The 19,525-nt window shown below is 48.4% G+C and overlaps 1 protein-coding gene across 4 annotated transcripts in view; it reads right to left on the bottom strand.

Moving 5' to 3' along the window:
- Positions 1-19,525, bottom strand: part of ITSN1 (intersectin 1) — a 111,383-nt gene that overhangs the window by 19,747 nt on the left and 72,111 nt on the right. For 3 of the 4 annotated variants that reach the window (XM_050970700.1, XM_050970730.1, XM_050970771.1), the window contains 8 exons: positions 18,723-18,882; positions 17,082-17,287; positions 16,218-16,300; positions 14,142-14,308; positions 9,635-9,680; positions 7,630-7,751; positions 5,593-5,707; positions 2,807-2,998 (listed from right to left, as the gene is read on the bottom strand). In XM_050970700.1, the coding sequence (XP_050826657.1) occupies positions 2,807-2,998; positions 5,593-5,707; positions 7,630-7,751; positions 9,635-9,680; positions 14,142-14,308; positions 16,218-16,300; positions 17,082-17,287; positions 18,723-18,882 (1,091 nt within the window). Of the gene's footprint in view, positions 1-1,090; positions 2,559-2,806; positions 2,999-5,592; positions 5,708-7,629; positions 7,752-9,634; positions 9,681-14,141; positions 14,309-16,217; positions 16,301-17,081; positions 17,288-18,722; positions 18,883-19,525 lie in introns of those variants that run through there. The other variant, XM_050970822.1, reaches the window with a different exon arrangement.

The raw sequence follows: 19,525 nt of genomic DNA, 5'->3' as shown, positions 1-19,525 counted from the left end.
GCACAGCTGGCACTGCCTGGGCTGGGAGGGCTTTGCCAGCCCCAGGGATTTGGGGGTTCCCTGTGAGTCCCAGAGGAACAACCCCAGAGTGCTCCTCCCAGTCTCCCAAAGCTGCCCCCAGGAGCTCCCAGTGACCTTGGGAGGCTCCAGCCCCAGCCCTGAACACACTGGGGGAGATCCTGCACCCCCAGGGCACTGCAGAGCTTCGTTTGTTCTTCCTCTCACTCGATGTCAAGAGGAAGAGAAGAGCAGCACCTGAATCCCCCAGAGCTGAAGCACTGCCAAGGTTTCACTGCAGACTCAGTCTGTGGCTCTGGCCTGAGCTCACAGGACCCACAATGTCCCTCAGGGCCAGAGCTTTCATCCAGTCAGGTTTTCAACCCAGCAGCTCAGGATGGGAAAAGAGGGAGAGGCTCTCGTTCAAATGTCAGTTAATGCAGAAAATACTGTCAGAGTGGAGGCAAACCTGGCTCCATCCCCTCAGAGAGCACTGGAAATCACAAGTGGGATGTGCTGCTCCATTTCTGCAGTTGTCAGCAAGTGGCCATGATGGAGAAGAATTATTTTTTTATGGTAGAAATGAAAGATGTAAAACTATTTAAATACTGTTCTAACAAGAAGGAAAATCAGTGCAGTTGCTCATATTTTCAGACTTGAGCTGCTGGCATAAAACACATCCCAAATCCAGGTAAACCCATGGCAAACCAAGAAAGAATAGATAATTCATCTATTTAAAAAAAATCAGAATCCACTGATTGGTCCCTGAGCAGGGAATCAGAGAATCCCAGAACATCCTGAGCTGGAAGGGACCCTCCAGCAGTCCAAGGACATGCCAGCAATCCCCCCTGAGCCAGAGGGACAAAGGCTGCAGGGAGCAATGATGGATCTGAGCAATTACAGGGAGATCACATTCCAAGAAGCCAGGCAGGTGTCCCTGGGGGGTTCCAAGAAGCCAGGCAGGTGTCCCTGGGGGGTTCCAAGAAGCCAGGCAGGTGTCCCTGGGGGGGCAAAGGGCTCCAGTGCTGCTGCCAAAGCCCTCGGGGCGAGCTCGGTGTGACCCAGCAACGAGACAACAACAAACACTGTCGGCCTCTTTTGTACGAAGGATTTAATTCTCTATACATGGAACTAATTGGAAAGGCTGGATTACAGTTGTTAAAGCTGCAGGTTTTTATATATTTATATAATTTACATTCATAGTGATGAAATACTGAAGTGCAACTGAGTAAGGAGCTTCACTTGTCCTTTGCACCTTTGCAGGACGGGTCGGGAGCAGGGAGCTGGGCTGGGAGTGCTCCAGGCTGCCAGCAGGGGCTCGGGGACAGGGGGACACAGACACCAGGACGTAACCCCGTGGTAAATCGTTAGTAGCAGGGCTCTGCTGTGCTGGAGGCGTTGGGAGAGGGCACTGCCAGCACCTGCAGCGAGAGCCGGGCGCTAAGGAGAGGGCAGGGCTGGGCTGGGCACAGCTCCAGCTCCACCCATGGCTCCATCTCTGACTCGTCTGTGTCAGTTCCACAGTCTCGTTGGAAATGTAAACATTGGCAATGGATTGCAGGGAGACAGTTCTATACATTCGTCGTTCGGGAGGTGCAGAGCCCTCCCAGGGGAGGCTGGGAATGCCAGCCCGGAGGGAATTCCCAGCTGGGCCCGTCTCTGACCCGGGAATGGGACAAACTGAGGGACACTCACAGACCAGGCTGTTTGCTCACTGCTTGCAGCTACAAGGAACGTGCAAAATCAGATGAACAGAGCTGGGTAAAACATCACTCCAGGTTTGCCTCTGGCACGGGAGGAGGGCAGCTCCCCTCCCCACAATGGGTTACACACTCAACAACAACACCTGTTACAAACAGTACAGTAACTACAACAAAATACCTGGAACTGGGCACATTTTAACTTCCTTAAACTGATTTTAACTCCTTCTGTTCTTTGTAATTAAAAAAAGAAAAAAAAAAGAAAATGAAAATAATAAAAAAAAGACACATTGACAACACTGGACAAGTGAACAATAAAAAAGAAAGATACATAAAGTCTCCAATTCATGGACATTTGGAACAATTTTAATAGCACATGCAGCATTCCTTGATAGTGGGTCTTTTTGCACAAACAAAAATTGCAATGAAGAAATTAAATTTATACTTTTCCTTTAAAAGACTAGAATATATCTTTAAAAAATAATTTTTAAAACTACCAAAAGCACCTGTGCAAAGGTGGAAAAATTAGTTTGGTAACTCTGAAAGCCACAAAAGGACCCACTATCCTCTGATTTTTATTTCTTTTTGCGTGTGTGTGGTTTTGTTTTGTTTTGTTTTTTGTTTTGAATCAGTTTAATTTTGTCGGTAATTAACTCAACCATTGCGATTCCATGCAACTAAATGTCAAATGAGGTAAAACTGCTGTGCAGTGTGTTCTTGACTCAGAAGGCAGTAGATGATCATGCTGGAAGCCACATGATCAAGGCTGCATCTCCCATCATCCCTCTGGGCACTGCTATGGGATAGTGGGTCTCTTTGAGGACTTTCAAGCCTGAGTGGGGGATGGACAACATATGATTCCTAGAAAAAGGAGGAAAACAACACATAAGCAAAACAAAACAATGAGCAAATTCAAGCTGGGGAAATGAGGCAGGCGTGGCAAGGCATGGAGCAAAAATGATGGGGGGGGGGACGTGCTGGGGGATGGGAACGAAACCAACCAAAGACAGCGGGGACAGAAGGTCTTCAAAGAGCCCGGGGGCCCGGGGGGGCGGGGCCCGGCAATGCTGCATGTGGGTGGGACACAAGGGACACTCGGGGACACTCACACTGCTGGCTCGGGTCCGTGTCCGTGGTCAGCTTCACGTAGTTGGACGGGAAGAGCCCCACGTGGCCGTTGACCTCCCCCTTCCACCAGTCGGGGTCCTCCCTGCTGAGCACGGTGATGATCTGGCCCTTGCTGAAGGCCAGCTCGTCGTCGTTCTGCGCGCTGTAGTCGTACATGCCGATCACCTGGCACACTGCAGGGGGGGACAGGGCTCACCTGGGGCTGCAGCCACCCCAGAGCATCCCTGACCCCCCCAGTGCCCTGCCCAGACCCCACCAAGCCCAGCCTGGGCATCCCTGGCAGCGCTGGCCAAAGGCTCCTGGAGCTCTGGCAGCCTCGGGGCCGTGCCCATTCCCTGGGCAGCCTGGGCAGTGCCAGCACCCTCTGGGGAAGAGCCTTTCCTGATCTCCAGCCTGGCCTTGCCCACATGCAGAGGTCACCTCTGGACATTGCCCATGGCTTGGGACAGCTCCACAGCATTCCCAGAATTCCCAGAATCCCTGGGTTGGAAGAGACCTCCAAGCCCATGGAGTCCAGCCCAGCTGAGCCCTGGCACCCAGTGCCACCTCCAGGCTTTGTTAAACACCCCCAGGGATGGGCACTCCACCACCTCCAGGGCAGCCAGGCCAGAACTTTCTCCCCCTTGCTGGAAAAACCTTTTCCCTGCTCTCCAGCCTGGATTTCCCTGGGTGCAGCTCCAGGCTGTGAGCTCTGGCTGTGTCAGTGCTGCTGCAGACAGAGCCCAGCCCCAGCTGAGCACAGGCACCTTTCAGGAGCTGGCAGAGGGATGGGGGCACCCCTGAGTCTCCTTTTCTCCAGGCTGAGCACCCCCAGCTCCCCCAGGGCTCCCTCTCAGGGTTTGTGTTCCCAGCCCCTCTCCAGCCTCGCTGGCCCCTCTGGATGGGCTCAGTGTCCAGGACCCTGCAGTGACCAGAGCCCATCCTGGGGCTCAGCTCAGCCCCCCCAAACTCCAGGGGTTTAAAAATCCCAAAGAGTTTCATGGAATCCCAGCAGGGCTCAGGTTAGAAGGGACCTTAAAGCCCATCCAGTGCCACCCCTGCCATGGACAGGGACATCTTCCACTGCCTCAGGGTGCTCCAACCTGGCCTGGAGCCCCCCACCAGGACTGGTCAGTGGACAGGAAAACCTGGGACACACTGGAACTTCCACTATTGGAAGCTGCATAATCCAAAAGAAAGCTGATGGTGGTGCCTTTGTTATCCCTGTGAGGTTTTCAGAACAAAAAAAAATCTTGGAAAATATGAGAGAAAATGAACAGAACTGGACAAAAGCATCCCAGGCCATCCAGGCTGCTCTGCTGGCACCCAGGACTGGTTCCAGCAGGGATTTTCTATTCCCTTGCAGTGGAATTCATCCAATCTCAGAATCCCAGCTGGTCCTGATCACTTCTGACAAAGCAGCTCCCTGAATTCTCTGAAGCAGCAGGACTGTTTAGTTAAATACATAACCCCCTCTATTTCTCTGCTGTTTTCTCTTTGCCAGGCCACAGGGCTTCTGGTTTTCCCACCAGACATCAGACTTCCATTAATGAGCTTTGCTGGCAGGTTCTCTCCAGTGGATTAATCCTAAAATTTGCTTTTATTTTTGCCCTTGTACCAAGCCAGCAACTTATTTCTATTTGCCAAACAGCTTTTCCTTTTTTTTTAAATTACATTTTAATTAAGATTTTTATGTTCTGCAAAAAGTGCTAAAATTTTGTTCTGTAAAATTTAGCATGTGGGAAAAGTCCCAGATTGTCAAACCTGAAATAATTTCAAAAATACATTAAAAAAAATCTCATCCCATTTCCTTGTAAAAGGTTGTGTCTCAATGCTGAGTTGCCATTCTAAACCTGAATTCCAGGAGGCTTTAGAGAGGCATTTGCTGGATCTTTGTAACTACCACCAGAGGGGCCAGGCAGCAGCAGTGCCACAGACACAGCACCATGGAATGGGATCTGGAAGGGCCCTTCCAGCCCAGCCAGGCTGGAATTCTGTGGGAATGTTCCTGCTCTGTGCCTCCTGTGTCCCTTCCCAAGGCTGCAGTGCACAGGAAAAGTCCCTCCCCATGGGGGTTTGTCCCAGGTCACCTCAGACCAGGGGGTTCTGCAGGAGAGGAGCCTCAGGTGCAGCCCTGGATCCTCCTGAGCCTCTGCAGCTCCTGCTGCACTCAGGGCAGGGAGGGGCTGCTCTGGGGAGGGAGACACATCCCAGAACCCAGAGCTCCTGTCCCACAGTCACGACAGGGATGGGCTGGTCTGGGGGATGCAGGAACATCCCAGAGCTCCTGTCCCACAGTCAGGGATGGGCTGGGTTGGTCTGGGGGATGCAGACACATCCCAGAGCTCCTGTCCCACAGTCAGGACAGGGATGGGCTGGGCTGGGGGATGCAGGAACATCCCAGAGCTCCTGTCCCACAGTCAGGACAGGGATGGGATGGTCTGGGGGATGCAGGCACATCCCAGAGCTCCTGTCCCACACTCAGGGATGGGATGGTCTGGGGGATGCAGGAACATCCCAGAGCTCCTGTCCCACACTCAGGGATGGGATGGTCTGGGGGATGCAGACACATCCCAGAGCTCCTGTCCCACACTCAGGGATGGGCTGGGTTGGTCTGGGGGATGCAGGAACATCCCAGAGCTCCTGTCCCACACTCAGGGATGGGCTGGGCTGCTTTGGGGGATGCAGGAATGCCCCAGAGGCTCTGGAGCACTACACCCCTCCCAGCTGAAGGCCCAGCACGGGCACAGCAGGCAGGGCAGGGGTGCCAGGGGCAGGCAGGGCTCACCTGAGGGTGCTGCAGGTCTGGGCAGCTCGGTGGGGGTGCTCTTGCTGGTGCCAGGGCTCAGCAGTTTGACGTAGTTGGCCGGGAACCAACCGATCTGGCGCTTCTTGCCCCGCGCCTGCGGAGACAGAACTGCTCAGCAAGGGATGGGCTCAGAGCTCAGAACTGCTCAGCAAGGGATGGGCTCAGAGCTCAGAACTGCTCAGCAAGGGATGGGCTCAGAGCTCAGAACTGCTCAGCAAGGGATGGGCTCAAAGCTCAGAACTGCCCAGCAGGGGATGGACAGCTCCAGGGCTCAGAACTGCCCAGCAGGGGATGGACAGCTCCAGGTCCCAGAACTGCCCAGCAGGGGATGGACAGCTCCAGGGCCCAGAACTGCCCAGCAGGGGATGGACAGCTCCAGAGCTCAGAACTGCCCAGCAGGGGATGGCAGCTCAGAGCTCAGAACTGCCCAGCAGGGGATGGACAGCTCCAGAGCTCAGAACTGCTCAGCAGGGGATGGGCAGGCTCAGAGCTCAGAACTGCCCAGCAGGGGATGGACAGCTCCAGGGCCCAGAACTGCCCAGCAGGGGATGCACAGCTCCAGGGCTCAGAACTGCCCAGCAGGGGATGCACAGCTCCAGGGCTCAGAACTGCTCAGGAGGAGATGGGCAGGCTCAGGGGCTCAGAACTGCCCAGCCCAGAGGGGAAAGCAGTTGGGGAGGGAAAACTCATCTGTTCTGTGCCACTAGCTGAATGTTCTAAAGATAAGATAGAATGTTATTAGTATTTCTAATGAAACACCTGTTCATTATTACACCTGTTACATTAAAATAGATCCCCAGATTGTGACAGTTGAAACAGATTAAGAATCCAAATTTCCTCTTTTCTTTTACAAGAACAGATCCAAGCTTTCCAATGCCTTGTGTCACCAAAGCAGGAAACCTCATCCTGTTGTCTCCCCAAACAATGTCCATTGCAAATCAAATCCATAAAAATTCCTTGCAGTAAGAAAGGTTCTCCCAGAACTTTGAATCCCAGCTTCTAACTCTGTCTCAAGAATTATTTTAACTGTTTATTCTCTTTGTGTTAGAATAAGGTTGGCATTTTGGGCAAGGAGAATTTTGCCTCTGAAAAACAGATTGTTAACTTTGGTGGGGAAAAAGTCATCTAAAGGATTTACTATTCTTGAGCTACTTCTTCCCTGTCTCAATCTTTACTGAAAAAGAAAACACTTGATCTAAGGTCTATCTAGACAATTTAAGATATTTTTGAACACTGCATTAATGCTTAATGCTAAAAACATTTGCCTTATTATCCCTTCACTCTGACTCCCAAGTGTGGAGCAGGAGAATAAAAAGAACAGTCAGGGATTGCTAACAAAATAAAACCCAATTGTAAAACCACATGTAAGACATTACAGCATCTAAATTACATCTGAGTATTTACACAACCAAAACTGAATTGTTTCAGAGCCTCCCAGCAGCTGCTCAGTGGTTACTGTGGCAGCTCTTCCCCAGAGAAGTTTCTTTTCTGTCTTAAAATACATTTAATGGAGACTCTTCAAAGCTAAACGTTACCAACAGCACCAAGGTAAGTGAGAGAAAACCCCAAAGGAACCCTGGAAGAGGATTTCTCCACAAAAGATAAAAAAAATATCACCAGGGAAGGCAAAAAGGGCAGGCACAAAGGGTTAAAAAGAACTGAATTAGTCTGAGATCTGCATTGCACAAATAAATCCATGGCCTTGTTCCACCTCAAATTTCCTGCTAAACCCCAAAGCAAACAGAGCCTCCTTCAGGGGGACCAAATTGTCAAGTTCTGCCTCAAAACCACCAGGAGGGCCCCAAGCATCCCTGAGCCCTCCCTGCTGCTCTCCTGCCCCCCAAGCCAGGCGTGGCAGGGGTGGGAGCCCTGGAAGGGTTTTTGGGGTTTATTGGCACCTGCTGCACTGCAGAATTGTCAGGTTTATTTCTCATCAACACATCCAGCATTCTGAACTACTAAAAACCGTTTTTTTAAAATGGGATTTTACAAGGAAAAAATAAAAGAGGAACTAACTTGGAGCTCTCCTTCCCACCAACCACCTGGATTCTTCTTTCTGATGAGAATCAACTGGCCAGGAGCAAGAGTCAGCTGTTCTGGGCCTGTGGCTGTGTAAGAGGCAATAACTTGGGCAATTTCTGTTGAAGCAGAGGAGGAAAGAAAAGGTTAATTTGAAAAAAATCTGAGCACATTTTATCCAACATTAATTCTGCTCTAAGACTGTGTTATTCCTTTCCATAAAACTGTTATGGATTTCTGTATTTCCATGGTAGCTGTAAAAGAAATGAGAGGTTCAGAGCACTACAGGAACAAATAGGTAATAAACAGAGGTGCAGCAGCTCTGTGTAGGAGATCAAAAATGTTTGAAATAGAGAATAAATAATAATAATAATAATAATAATAATAATAATAATAATAATAATAATAATAATAATAATAATAGGAACTGTACACTCTTAAAATCCAATGTTTTCCAGTAAATCCATCTTTGCATTTAGCTCCCTGAGGAGAGGAGACACACCAGTGACAAAATAATGAAGTAGCACCAAGAGGTGCAAATCAAGGCTGGCAGAGAATTTCCCACCACCTGGCCCCAAAAGGAGTTTTCCAATGCAGCAGAGAGGGTTTCCCTGGAAATCTCTGTTCCCTGGAGGCTCTTCCAGAGGAGCTGGGAGCTGACAGTTCCAGGGAATCACCCCAAGCTGTGCTGGAGCCTCCTCTGCCCCCACAGTGCTGGTGGAACAATTCTGGTCCCCACAGGTAACCCAGCTTTGGAGCCAAGCGGAGCTGCAGAATTCTGGTGTCCTCCCAAAGCCAGGCTCAGCCCTGTCCCCAGGCCACGTGCAGGCTCAGGGGGACACATTTAGCACACCCAGAGTGGGGCTGGGGCTGCTGGAGCTTCCTGAGGGACCCAGGACAGGCACAGCCCTCAGGGACTCATTCCCAGGGCAGCTGCAGGAACCCACAGCCCTGGGAGGTTGGGAACAAGGGAGGCTTTGGTGCAGGGGAGACACAAAGAGGGGTGAAGCCCAGCATGGAAATGAAATGATGAAATGATTGATGTGAGATTTAGAAGAAAAGACCAGCAGGAACACTAAAAATGATCAGAGAAGCATTTGAGACACAAATGAGCAGCATGAGGAGGATGAGGAGCAATCCCAGGGCCCTGCAAAGAACACAGGAGTCAGAACAGCAGAACTTCCCTCAGGAGGGCAGGGACAGGGAGCCAGGCAGGGGATGGAAAGGCCTGGAGGGACAGAGGGGCTTTAAACTGGATCTGGGGTCAGCACAGCCATGGAGTCATGGAATGGTCTGGGCTGGAGGGACCTCAGAGCCCACCCAGGGCCACCCCTGCCATGGCAGGGACACCTCCCACTGTCCCCAGTGTCCAGCCTGGCCTTGGGCACTGCCAGGGATCCAGGGGCAGCCCCAGCTGCTCTGGGAATTCCATCCCAGCCCTGCCCACCCTGCCAGGGAACAATTCCTCACTGCCAGTGTCCCACCCAGCCCTGCCCTTCCCAGCAGCAGAGCTGTTCCCAGCCCTGCTCCTCCCTGGTTTGCCCTCACCCAGCACTGACTCTGCTCCTGGTTTTTCTCTGATTAACCCTCCCCCTCTCCTGCCACACCTGCTGTATTTCATGAGAAATTCCTTCTCCTGTCTTCAGCTTCCACAGCTAAGAAACCTGGAGAGGGGCTGGGGACAAGGGGGAATGGCTCCCACTGCTCTGCTCAGCAATCCAGCAGCAAGTTCACATCCACTTCTGAGCAAGCAGATTTTTATTCTCTAGCTACGTTTTATTTAGTGATTGACACACTAGAATGGTTAGAGGATGAATTCTTTTATTAATTTACATTATTTATTAACTGCATTTATTCCAGTTCTGTTGTAATGGTTTTCATCAGTGCAAACCACTCCAAGATGACCAAGAGCAAACACTCTGTTTTCATGGAAAAGGTTTTGTTGCCATTGAATTGAACACTTAAGAACAGAGAGAAGATGCTGCCACAGTATTTGACTCACCAGGTTTCTTCCCTAAGCTTCCTGTTTTCCCAGCTGCTCCTGGAGCCTTGAAATGGAGAACAAGAGGAGAGTTTAGCACTCAGGTTTCCTTCTCTAGCACATGAAAATGATTCACAAAGCTTCACTCAACAAGCATGTGAGTCAAAAACTCACAGGAAATTCTGTCCTTACAGAAATCCTTCATCTTTTAGATGGCAATAAACACCTGGGAATAAATACCAAGCATGAAGTGGATGGTTTGTTAATGCAGAAGTGCAGACTTTTAGTCCCTTTCACAGGCTGCAAATACCAAAATATAGCCCATGTGCAATCCCAAAGGAGATCCCATGTGCAATCCCAAAGGAGATCCCATGTGTAATTCCAAAGGAGATCCCATGTGCAATCCCAAAGGAGATCCCATGTGTAATTCCAAGGGAGATCCCATGTGTAATTCCAAAGGAGATCCCATGTGCAATCCTAAGGGAGATCCCAGATGTAATCCCAAAGGAGATCCCATGTGTAATCCCAAATGAGATCCCATGTGTAATTCCAAAGGAGATCCCATGTGGAATCCCAAAGGAGATCCCCATGTGTAATCCCAAAGGAGATCCCATGTGCAATCCCAAAGGAGATCCTCATGTGTAATCCCAAAGGAGATCCCATTGGTAATCCCAAAGGAGATCCCACGTGTAATCCCAAAGGAGATCCCATGTGTAATTCCAAAGGAGATCCCACGTGCAATCCCAAAGGAGATCCCATTTGTGATCCCAAAGGAGATCCCACGTGCAATCCCAAAGGAGATCCCATTTGTGATCCCAAAGGAGATCCCATGTGTAATCCCAAAGGAGATCCCATGTGTAATCCCAAAGGAGATCCCATGTGCAATCCCAAAGGAGATCCCATGTGTAATCCCAAAGGAGATCTCATGTGTAATCCCAAAGGAGATCCCATGTGCAATCCCAAAGGAGATCCCATTTGTGATCCCAAAGGAGATCCCATGTGCAATCCCAAAGGAGATTCCATTTGTAATTCCAAAGGAGATCCCATGTGCAATCCCAAAGGAGATCCCATTGGTAATCCCAAGGGAGATCCCATTTGTGATTGCAGATCTCTGTATCTGCAGAATGGGAATTCTGTGGAGGTGAGCTCAAACAACAACACAAGTTTCCATCCCTCCAAATTGCAGGATTGCAAATATTTCTGAGCAACTGCCTGCACCCAGACAGGGTGAGGTGAGGGAAGAACACCTGCACCCAAGGGATTGGGAAGCAAAGCCCAAGAACAGCCACAAGAAATCCAGCAAAACCTGACACCAATCCAGCTCCTGCCCCCTAAATAATTCCTGCAGTTTCCTCCCAGGCCACTGACAGTTTTGTGTCCTGCAGAAAGAGGTCTGAGGTGGATAACAGCAACTTAAATCTAAACTGGACTGTGGCCAGGAATGTTGGGAAGCCATAAGAGTCCCCTTGCCTTCAACACTTCCACCTCCCTCGACTTCACCTTCAGGATCCTCCTCAGAGACTTGGAGCCAACATCAAACCACCTGAAGGCCCCCACAGAATCCTAATTCCTGTGTGGAAAAGGAATTTCCTCCTCCACATTCTGCCTGTCAGCTGAGGTTGTGAAAACTTGGGGATTCTGGCAGGAATGAAACTGAGGAGTAACTGAAGAACAGCTCAGTGGCTGAGAGAAAAGGGCCCCCAAACCCCTGTGATGGCTACAAGATGTCACCCATAGAATGGATTGGCAGGATCTGCAGCTTGCCTGGATGGCTCAGAGCTCCTTCCTGTCACTCATTATTCCAGCAGATCTTCCTCTCCTCCCTGCACTCCTTTGGTTGTCCCCAGATCCCCAGGGGAGCCCCCAGGGGATCAGGGGCAGGAATTGTGGTGTCCTTCCAAAGGCAGGCCCTGTCCCCAGCCCATGTGCAGGTGAGGGGAGCAGGTGAACACCCCCAGAGTGGGGCTGGTGCTGCTGGAGCACCAGGAGCTCTGGGACAGGGGGAGATGGCCCTAGGACCCCCCAGAGGAGTGACCAAAGCACTGCCAGGGGATGCCAGCAACTCCTCCTGCTCTGGGGAATGCTTCTGGCACAGAACACCCTCTGCCCTCCTCAGCCAAGAACAAGTGCCTGGACCTCCAGGGAAGCCTCTCCTCCCAGCCATGCCCTGGTCAGCAGCCAGGAGAGAGGCACATGGACACACCAAAGCTGGGACACTGCCTTCACTGGAAACAGAGAGGTGATCTTCAACCAGAAACTCCAGAACCACCCTGAGCACACTGAGTCTGAACTGGCTTTGAGGAATCTCTGAGTCCTCAGTGCAAAAGAGAATGAACACCTGGAAAAGTCCTACAGCAGCTCAAGAAATAACTAACTCATAAACAACACACTTAGGATGGTCCCCATTTCTGGCCCACTCAGGAGAGGGAGAAGCATTTCCTATTCCTTCAGCTGAGAGAAAACACAGCACTGAGGACAGAGCCTGTCCCTGCACACCTGGGACACTCCTGGACTCTGAGGGCACTTTGTGACAAGTGATGAAGTCTCCTGAGCCAGCAGAGCACAACCTGCTCTGTCAATTTAATAATCCCCAGCAAGGACTTGCCAATTGTGCTGCCCAGCAGGACCCTTCCAACCCCAACTTGATCCAGTCAGGGATTATTTTCTGAAGCCCTATGCAAAGCTTTATGCACATGTCTTGAAATTGTTGTGTTTCCAAGCCATCCCCACAGAGGGAATTCTCAGCAGTGTCCAGAACAAACCCCTGAGTCCATCCTCCCCCCAAGGAACAGCCTCAGAATGGACCATTGTTCCTCTGAAGAACAAAGACTTTCCCACTTTTTCAATAAACTGAAGTTGAAGGAACAGGGAATGGTTTGTTTTAGCACCCTGAGGTGAATGGGCACAGATGAACAAGTTTAAAAAATTCTTCTGCTGTAGAAACCATTGAGATTTTGAGTCATTTCTAGAAACTCTGCCCTTGCTGCTGAAAGATCACCCCTGCTTTTCTTTGGTTCTGTCAATAGTGCAGAACTCATGAAATTATTCCTCTTTTCAGAACATTTCCCAGCCCAGGCAGCCGTCCAAGCACAGCAGCACATCTGAGTGTGAGAGAGTGAGATTTCAGAGAGCCAGGACTCTGAAATGCTCTGCAAAAACTGCCCCTGGGAGCAGACTGGAGAGCAAAACCCAGCTCCCCAGCTGGAGGCAGATCAGGGGCCTGCAGGCTCAGGAACCCTGGCATGAAACAACATCCCAGAGCAGGGGCTCCACCAGCTCTGGGCTTTTCCTCCCTCTCTGAGCCAGGTTTGAGCTGAAGGAGGGGTTTCCCCCAGCACAAAGTGAAGTGCACGGAGCTGGTGCAGCCCCAGGCAGGCTGGGGTGACAAACCCAGAGTGAGCTCTGGGACAGAAGGGACTCAGAGCTGCACACCTGAGTGTGCAAGGGACTGGCCAACAGGGCCCCAGCCCCACCTCTCCAAGCACTGCAGCACCAAACAGCACCAATGCAAGGCCTTTAACCCTGGCCCACAGGAGGTTGCTGGGATTTCCTGACACTGCAGAATTTCCTCTTGAAAAGTTTCCTACAGCTGAGATTTCAGTGCAGCTTTCATCCTCTGGCTTTCCAGCAGCAGGAATGGCTCTAAGGAGTGACTGCCCAGGCTCTGTGCTGCAGCCTTGCACTGAGATTTGTGCATTACCATCCAGATCCCCCCAAATCCACTGATTTTTATTCATTTATCTTTAACCCCCCATTATTCCAGAGATATAAACCAGAATTCTTCTCATCAAGAGACCAGTGTACCCAACCCTGAATCTAAACAAACTCCTACTGGGAGATAAATTCTCCTCTCAAGCCATATAAATGAGAGAACATTTCTCTTTAAAATGCCTAAAAAGAAAGCAAAAAAACCTCCAAAAAACCCTCAAGAAGGATGTGTTCTATGGAATTATTTCAAGATAAAAAGAGATGAAACAGAACCTCTATTATCCAGTCAAAATCTGACAAATAAACACAGCAGTTAGCAAAGTTTTGGTGCAAAATTTGTAAATTTGTTCTTGATGGCAAGAAATGATAGGGAAAACATGTAATAGACTGAAATATTACTGTGTAGATTTTTTTTTTTTTAAATAATGGCAGTAAGATACAGCTCAGGCATTAAAAACTTACCATGACAATAAAACAACCATGGCTGTTCTGATCAGTATCTAAAATACTGCCAAGTGCACTACTGATGGTTGCATTATTTTCATGGATGATCCCCCAAGTTATTTATAATATTAATTTGTAAAATGCAACTATAGTAGTTATTGTAACTGTTCAGTATAGTTGTATATATGGTGTTTTATATATATATGGTATAGATATGTTTGCATATATGTTAATATATGTTGCATATTGTTCGTACAGTTGTATTTGTAATTGTTTTTTCCAGTCTCAGACAGTAAATCTGCAACACATTTTTATTTCCCCTACCATGCCCTGCCCTGCAGCTAGCACTACAACCCCAAAGAAAACATTTCTCTACCTCAGAATCTTTGAGTCTCACATAATTAGATGGGAAAACTCCTGATTTATCACCCAGCGTTCCCGTCCACCAGTCACCATCTTTCTTTGTCACCAGGATCAGGTCACCTTGTTGGAACGTGAGGTCCCCCTGCTCCGAGCTCTCGTAGGTGTACATGGCAATGTACTCTGCAAAAGGGAAATGAAGCATAAAGAAAGAAAGAAATAAATATAAAATAGAAAACTCCTGAGGAACCCCCAGGGATCCCCTGCCAAACCTCAGTAATGTCAGGGCTGGGCAGGAGGAAAATTTTTATTTATTGGTCATAGAAACATCAATATTTAATGAATAAAATTGTATCTATCAGAAGTGAATAGGATCTATCAAAAGGCTGCCTCAGGGGGTTTGTATATCATTTCCTATTTTAATTTTATGCACATATATATATATATATTTATGTACATATTTTATGTACATTTTAATAATGTAAATGTACATAAATCATTCATTTAGCTATGAAGATGTTTCCCAGTGGTTTCTGGTTTGTGCTGATGAGTGGGAATTTCAGAGTTTGGGATGCAAAGTGCACCCACCTTAAAAATCACCCTCTGCACATGAGCTTTTCTGCAGCCCTCTCAACAGAAGATGTTCAATCCCTCCTTCATTGTCTCTCAAAACCACAGCTTTTTTGGTGTGTTTAAACAAAAGCTGTGTTTCTTTTAAATACAAACACAACACCTGAGGTATCCCACCTGGGACAAGACTCTGCAGGCCCCCAGTTCCCTCTCCTCAAACACCAGAACAAGGTGATCCCTAATTCAGGTCCCTTCCAAGCCAGAGCAGCTGGGATTCTATGGAATAACCACTGAGCAGGGCAGCTGTGCTTTGAAATACCTCACTGTCTCCCCTTCCTCTGCTGCTTAAGGACACAAACTCAGTGTAAATGTCCCTCAAACTGTACCTGAAGAGCACTTAGAAGCTGCAGGGACACACACAGATGTTCACCTGTAACCTGCACTGGGCTCACTGATCTCCTCTGCCTGGGAGTTAATTACCTGCAGCTGCCTCTGCACTGCAGGGGATGAAGAGCTAAGGCAGCTCAGGGGGGGACATTGCCCTCCAGCTGAAGGGTGACAACAGCCAGGAATTCCCTTTTAAACCCTTCAGAAAAAGATCTCTGGATTCTGAGTCTGTGCCCCAGGCTCCAGCTTGGAAATGGAGCTGACCACGAGGATCCCAGGATTCCCCCAGGGACTGTCACTGCCTCCATGAAGAGCTCTAAAGAAGCACTGGGAATGAGCTTTGGGGAAATTCAGATGTTTCCCAGTTCCTGACACCATGGACAGATGTGCTTTTTTGGCCCTCTGTGAAAACCCATTCTAGATCAGAAAATGTTACCAAAATAAAGGCAAAAAAATAGAAATACTGAAAAAAGTACAAACTACAAAATATATTTTCATATCTTATGTACTTTGTACTTTTCCCAGTATTTCTACTGGATATTTTAATATATTTTGTAGTTTGTACATTTTTCAGTATTTCTACTGGATATTTTCATTTCTTTTGCAGTTTGTACTTTTTCCAATATTTCTATTGGATATTTTAATATCTCTTGTAGTTTGTACTTTTCTCAATATTTCTGTTGCATATTTTCATATCTCTTGCAGTTTGCACTTTTCCCAATATTTCAATTGGATATTTTCATATCTTTTGTAGTTTGTACTTTTTTCAGTCTTTCTGTTGGATATTTTAATATCTTTTGTAGTTTGCACTTTTCCCAATATTTCCATTGGATATTTTAATATCTTTTGCAGTTTGTACTTTTCCCAGTATTTCTATTGCATATTTTCACATCTTTTGTGATATGTGAAATTATTCCTTCTCTATACACACAAACATATTTTGTATGTTTTGTATACAACATACAAAACCTGTTACTCTAGTAATAATAATTCTAAATTAATCTAGAGGCAAACTGATGAGCAGTTGGATTTCAGCACCACTTGAAGAGCCCAGTCTGGCTCCTGGTTTTGGCCAAAAGAGCAGAGTTCTTGTGTTCAGTGCAGAGCAAGAGCTGCCAGGGCAGCCAGGACTCACCTTCCCCTGACACTGCTGCCTTGGCTGCTGGGGATGCTACTCTTTTCAGACTAGCAGGACTTTCTGAGGAACCAGAATCCATGCTTTAGAAAAAAATAATGGTTATTTAAGAAATTCAATCTCTTCCGAAAAATTATTATTATATTTCAAATATAAAATGCACGTGCACCCCCAAGCAACTCCCTGGCTTTTAAAAGCAGAGAGTGCAAAATAAAAGTGCAGAACAAAGCTTTGAATCCAGTGCTCTGCCATGGTCACATTTAAACAACTGCCTTAAATACAGAACTTTCTGCATCTCCTCTTTTTCCTCAGGAAAAAAAAATAATCTAAAATCATTCTCATTTGTATTCCTAATGCTAATGTTCCCTTCAAAATACAAAAAATGGGATTTTAAATGTTTAATCCTCCAAGAATAATGAGAAGTGATTAAGATTTGAGGAATTCCTTTTAATTTTGGGCAGAGAGGAGCTCTGACTTACACAGCTCTACTCAGAAAGTCCAATGCACTCATTTTCAGTTGCAAGTCACATAAAATTAAGAAGGTTAATTAAAATTTTGTGGGTGAGGCAAGACCCAAGGAGAACTGAAGTCAGTTTTCTCATTCTTATTTTCTTATTATTCTTATTGAGGTCAGTTTTCTTATTTCTCAAATTCCTATTTTCTTATCTTATTGCTAATTATTTTCTTAATTTCTCAATTAAGAAATTGAAAATTTCTTAAATTTTCAGGATTGGAAGTCAAAACCCTCCAGATAAAACCAGGGTCCCTTTTACAGGGTAGAACTCTAAAATTCAGGAGTGCAGCTCTTCCAATTCCCTTCTACCCCAGCACAGAAGTGAAGGACAGGAAAAGCAAACCAAATACCTTGTGGATTTCCTGATGGGGCCTGAGATGAGCTTGACATAGGATTTGGGGAACCAGCCCTTCTGGCCCTGCACCTCCCCAAACCACCACATGTCCTGCTGCTCCAGCACGGTGATCACGTCGTTCTTGTTGAAGTTCAGGTGGTTGTCCTTCTTTGCTCTCCAGGGATACAGAGCCTGGGCCTGAAGCCCCTCCACTTTTTCACCCTTCAGAAAGGAAAGCAGGAGTCAGTCATGCTCCACCTTCAGCAAGAAAGCTGCTTAAGGAATTATATCCTCAGGCTGCTTAGACAGCAACAAATCTCTCAACTAAAGCATCAGTTAAACTTGCAAAGTAATTCCAGAAATGTTCTCAGTCCTCCTGCATTTCTGTCTGTTTACACATCATCAATGCAATGCAAGATTAAATTAATTACTTTCATTTAAGACACACATGCAATGAACCCTTGTGAAGCTGCTCTGGCAGGACTTCCAGGCCACTCTATGGAAAATGGAAAGTGCTTTGCTGCACTTTATTCATGGCACATGGCAATTTCTTTTTGCTCTCAGGTAGATATTTAGCACTTCCCAGAACACACGAGCTCCCAAGAACAGTTTGTTGTTCCACTGAGGAAAAGGAAATGCCTGAAGAGAGGGATAGAATTCAGCTGGGAAGCTTTGCCACTGCTATTAACCCACTTGGCAGTGGAGGCTGTCATGGGAGTGAAGAAAGCCCCAAGGAAGTGACCCAACCCTGCAACATCAAAACCTAAAAAGCCATCCCAGACCAGCAAAGAGATGCTTTGTGTTAAATCCTGCCCCAGATGTTGCTAATGGATCAAAGATCCTTGGACTGGTTTGGTTGGGAGAGACCTCAGAGCCCCCCAGTGCCACCCCTGCCATGGCAGGGACACCTCCCACTGTGCCAGGCTGCTCCAGCCCCAGTGTCCAGCCTGGCCTTGGGCACTGCCAGGGATCCAGGGGCAGCCCCAGCTGCTCTGGGCACCCTGGGCCAGGGCCTGCCCACCCTGCCAGGGAACAATTCCTCATTGCCAAGATCCCACCCATCCCTGCCCTCTGGCACTGGGAGCCATTCCCTGGCTCCTGTCCCTCCATCCTTGTCCCCAGTCCCTCTGCAGCTCTCCTGGAGCCCCTTCAGGCCCTGCCAGGGCTCTGAGCTCTCCCTGGAACCTTCTCCTCTCCAGATGAGCACCCCTAGCTGTGCCAGCCTTTCCTCCCAGCAGAGCTGCTCCAGCCCTCTGCCCATCCTGGAGCCTCCTCTGGGCTCTCTGCAGCAGCTCCAGCTCCTCCAGGGCTGGGCCAGGGCTGGGGCAGCTCTGCAGGAAGGACTCTCCATATCACCCCTCCTGGAGGTGCTCACAATGTCCTGTCAGATGAGTGTTTTCATGCACAGGCAAGGTTCCCACTTTGCTCTCCAAGCCTTTTGTAGTTTGTACTTTTCCCAATATTTCTATTGGATATTTTCATATCTTTTGTGATATGTGACATTATTCCTTCTCTATACACAGCACACACAACTGTTACTCTAATAATCATGACTCTAAATTATTCCAGAGGCAAAGGAAGGAGCAGTTGGATTTGAAGAGCACTTGAAGAGCCCCCTGTGCCTCAGCTCAGAGCAGTGGTGATGCCAGGAGCTGACCTGGCCCAGCACAGGGGACGGGGAGGAGCCGGTGACCGTGGCCGGGGTGAAGGCCGAGCGCTGCCGGAGCTGCCCCGCGCTGGGCACGGTCAGCGAGGGCTGAGCTGCCCAGGCATCCCAGTTATCACTCTCTGCCTTCTCACTGCTGCTCGCTGGCCAGCTGCAAAGAGAGAGAGAAGAATGATGTGATTCCTACTGTTTTTAACAGTAGGAACAAAAAAATTCACACAGAACAAATCTTCCAGTGTTCTACAGGAATTTCTTTTCCATGATATCCAGCACCTTAACTCCAGGTGAACTGAACACTGGTTAGCCAAAACTTCACCTTCAAAGGCAACCCCCAGTGAGCTCCTTGTCCTTGCCACTGAAGGACAGGATTTTATCTCAATTCTTAGCTGTGTCCCTACAAACAGAAGTTCAAGCAGTGCAGGCTGCATTACCCACAGTGGAAAGAGAAATAAAAATAATCAATCATTCTTTCCAAAACTGCTTTGAAATCTTCCCCCCTGCACATCACTGACCTCTCACATCCTTTCCTTTAGACACAGAGTCATGGAATGGTTTGGGTTTGGACCTCAGAGCCCACCCAGTGCCACCCCTGCCATGGCAGGGACACCTCCCACTGTGCCAGGCTGCTCCAGCCCCAGTGTCCAGCCTGGCCTTGGGCACTGCCGGGGATCCAGGGGCAGCCCCAGCTGTGTTAGGATGTTCCAATTCCACCAGTTTTACAAATGCTGTGACCAGGAATTAAATCACTTTCCATGTCATCTCTGCCATTACAATATCACAGATAACAATAAGAA

Source organism: Serinus canaria, chromosome 1 (assembly GCF_022539315.1).
Source record: "Serinus canaria isolate serCan28SL12 chromosome 1, serCan2020, whole genome shotgun sequence".
NCBI classification, from domain to species: Eukaryota; Metazoa; Chordata; class Aves; order Passeriformes; family Fringillidae; genus Serinus; species Serinus canaria.
The sequence above is the reverse complement of the archived record's forward strand: the minus strand, read 5'-3'. Positions and strand labels throughout refer to the sequence as shown.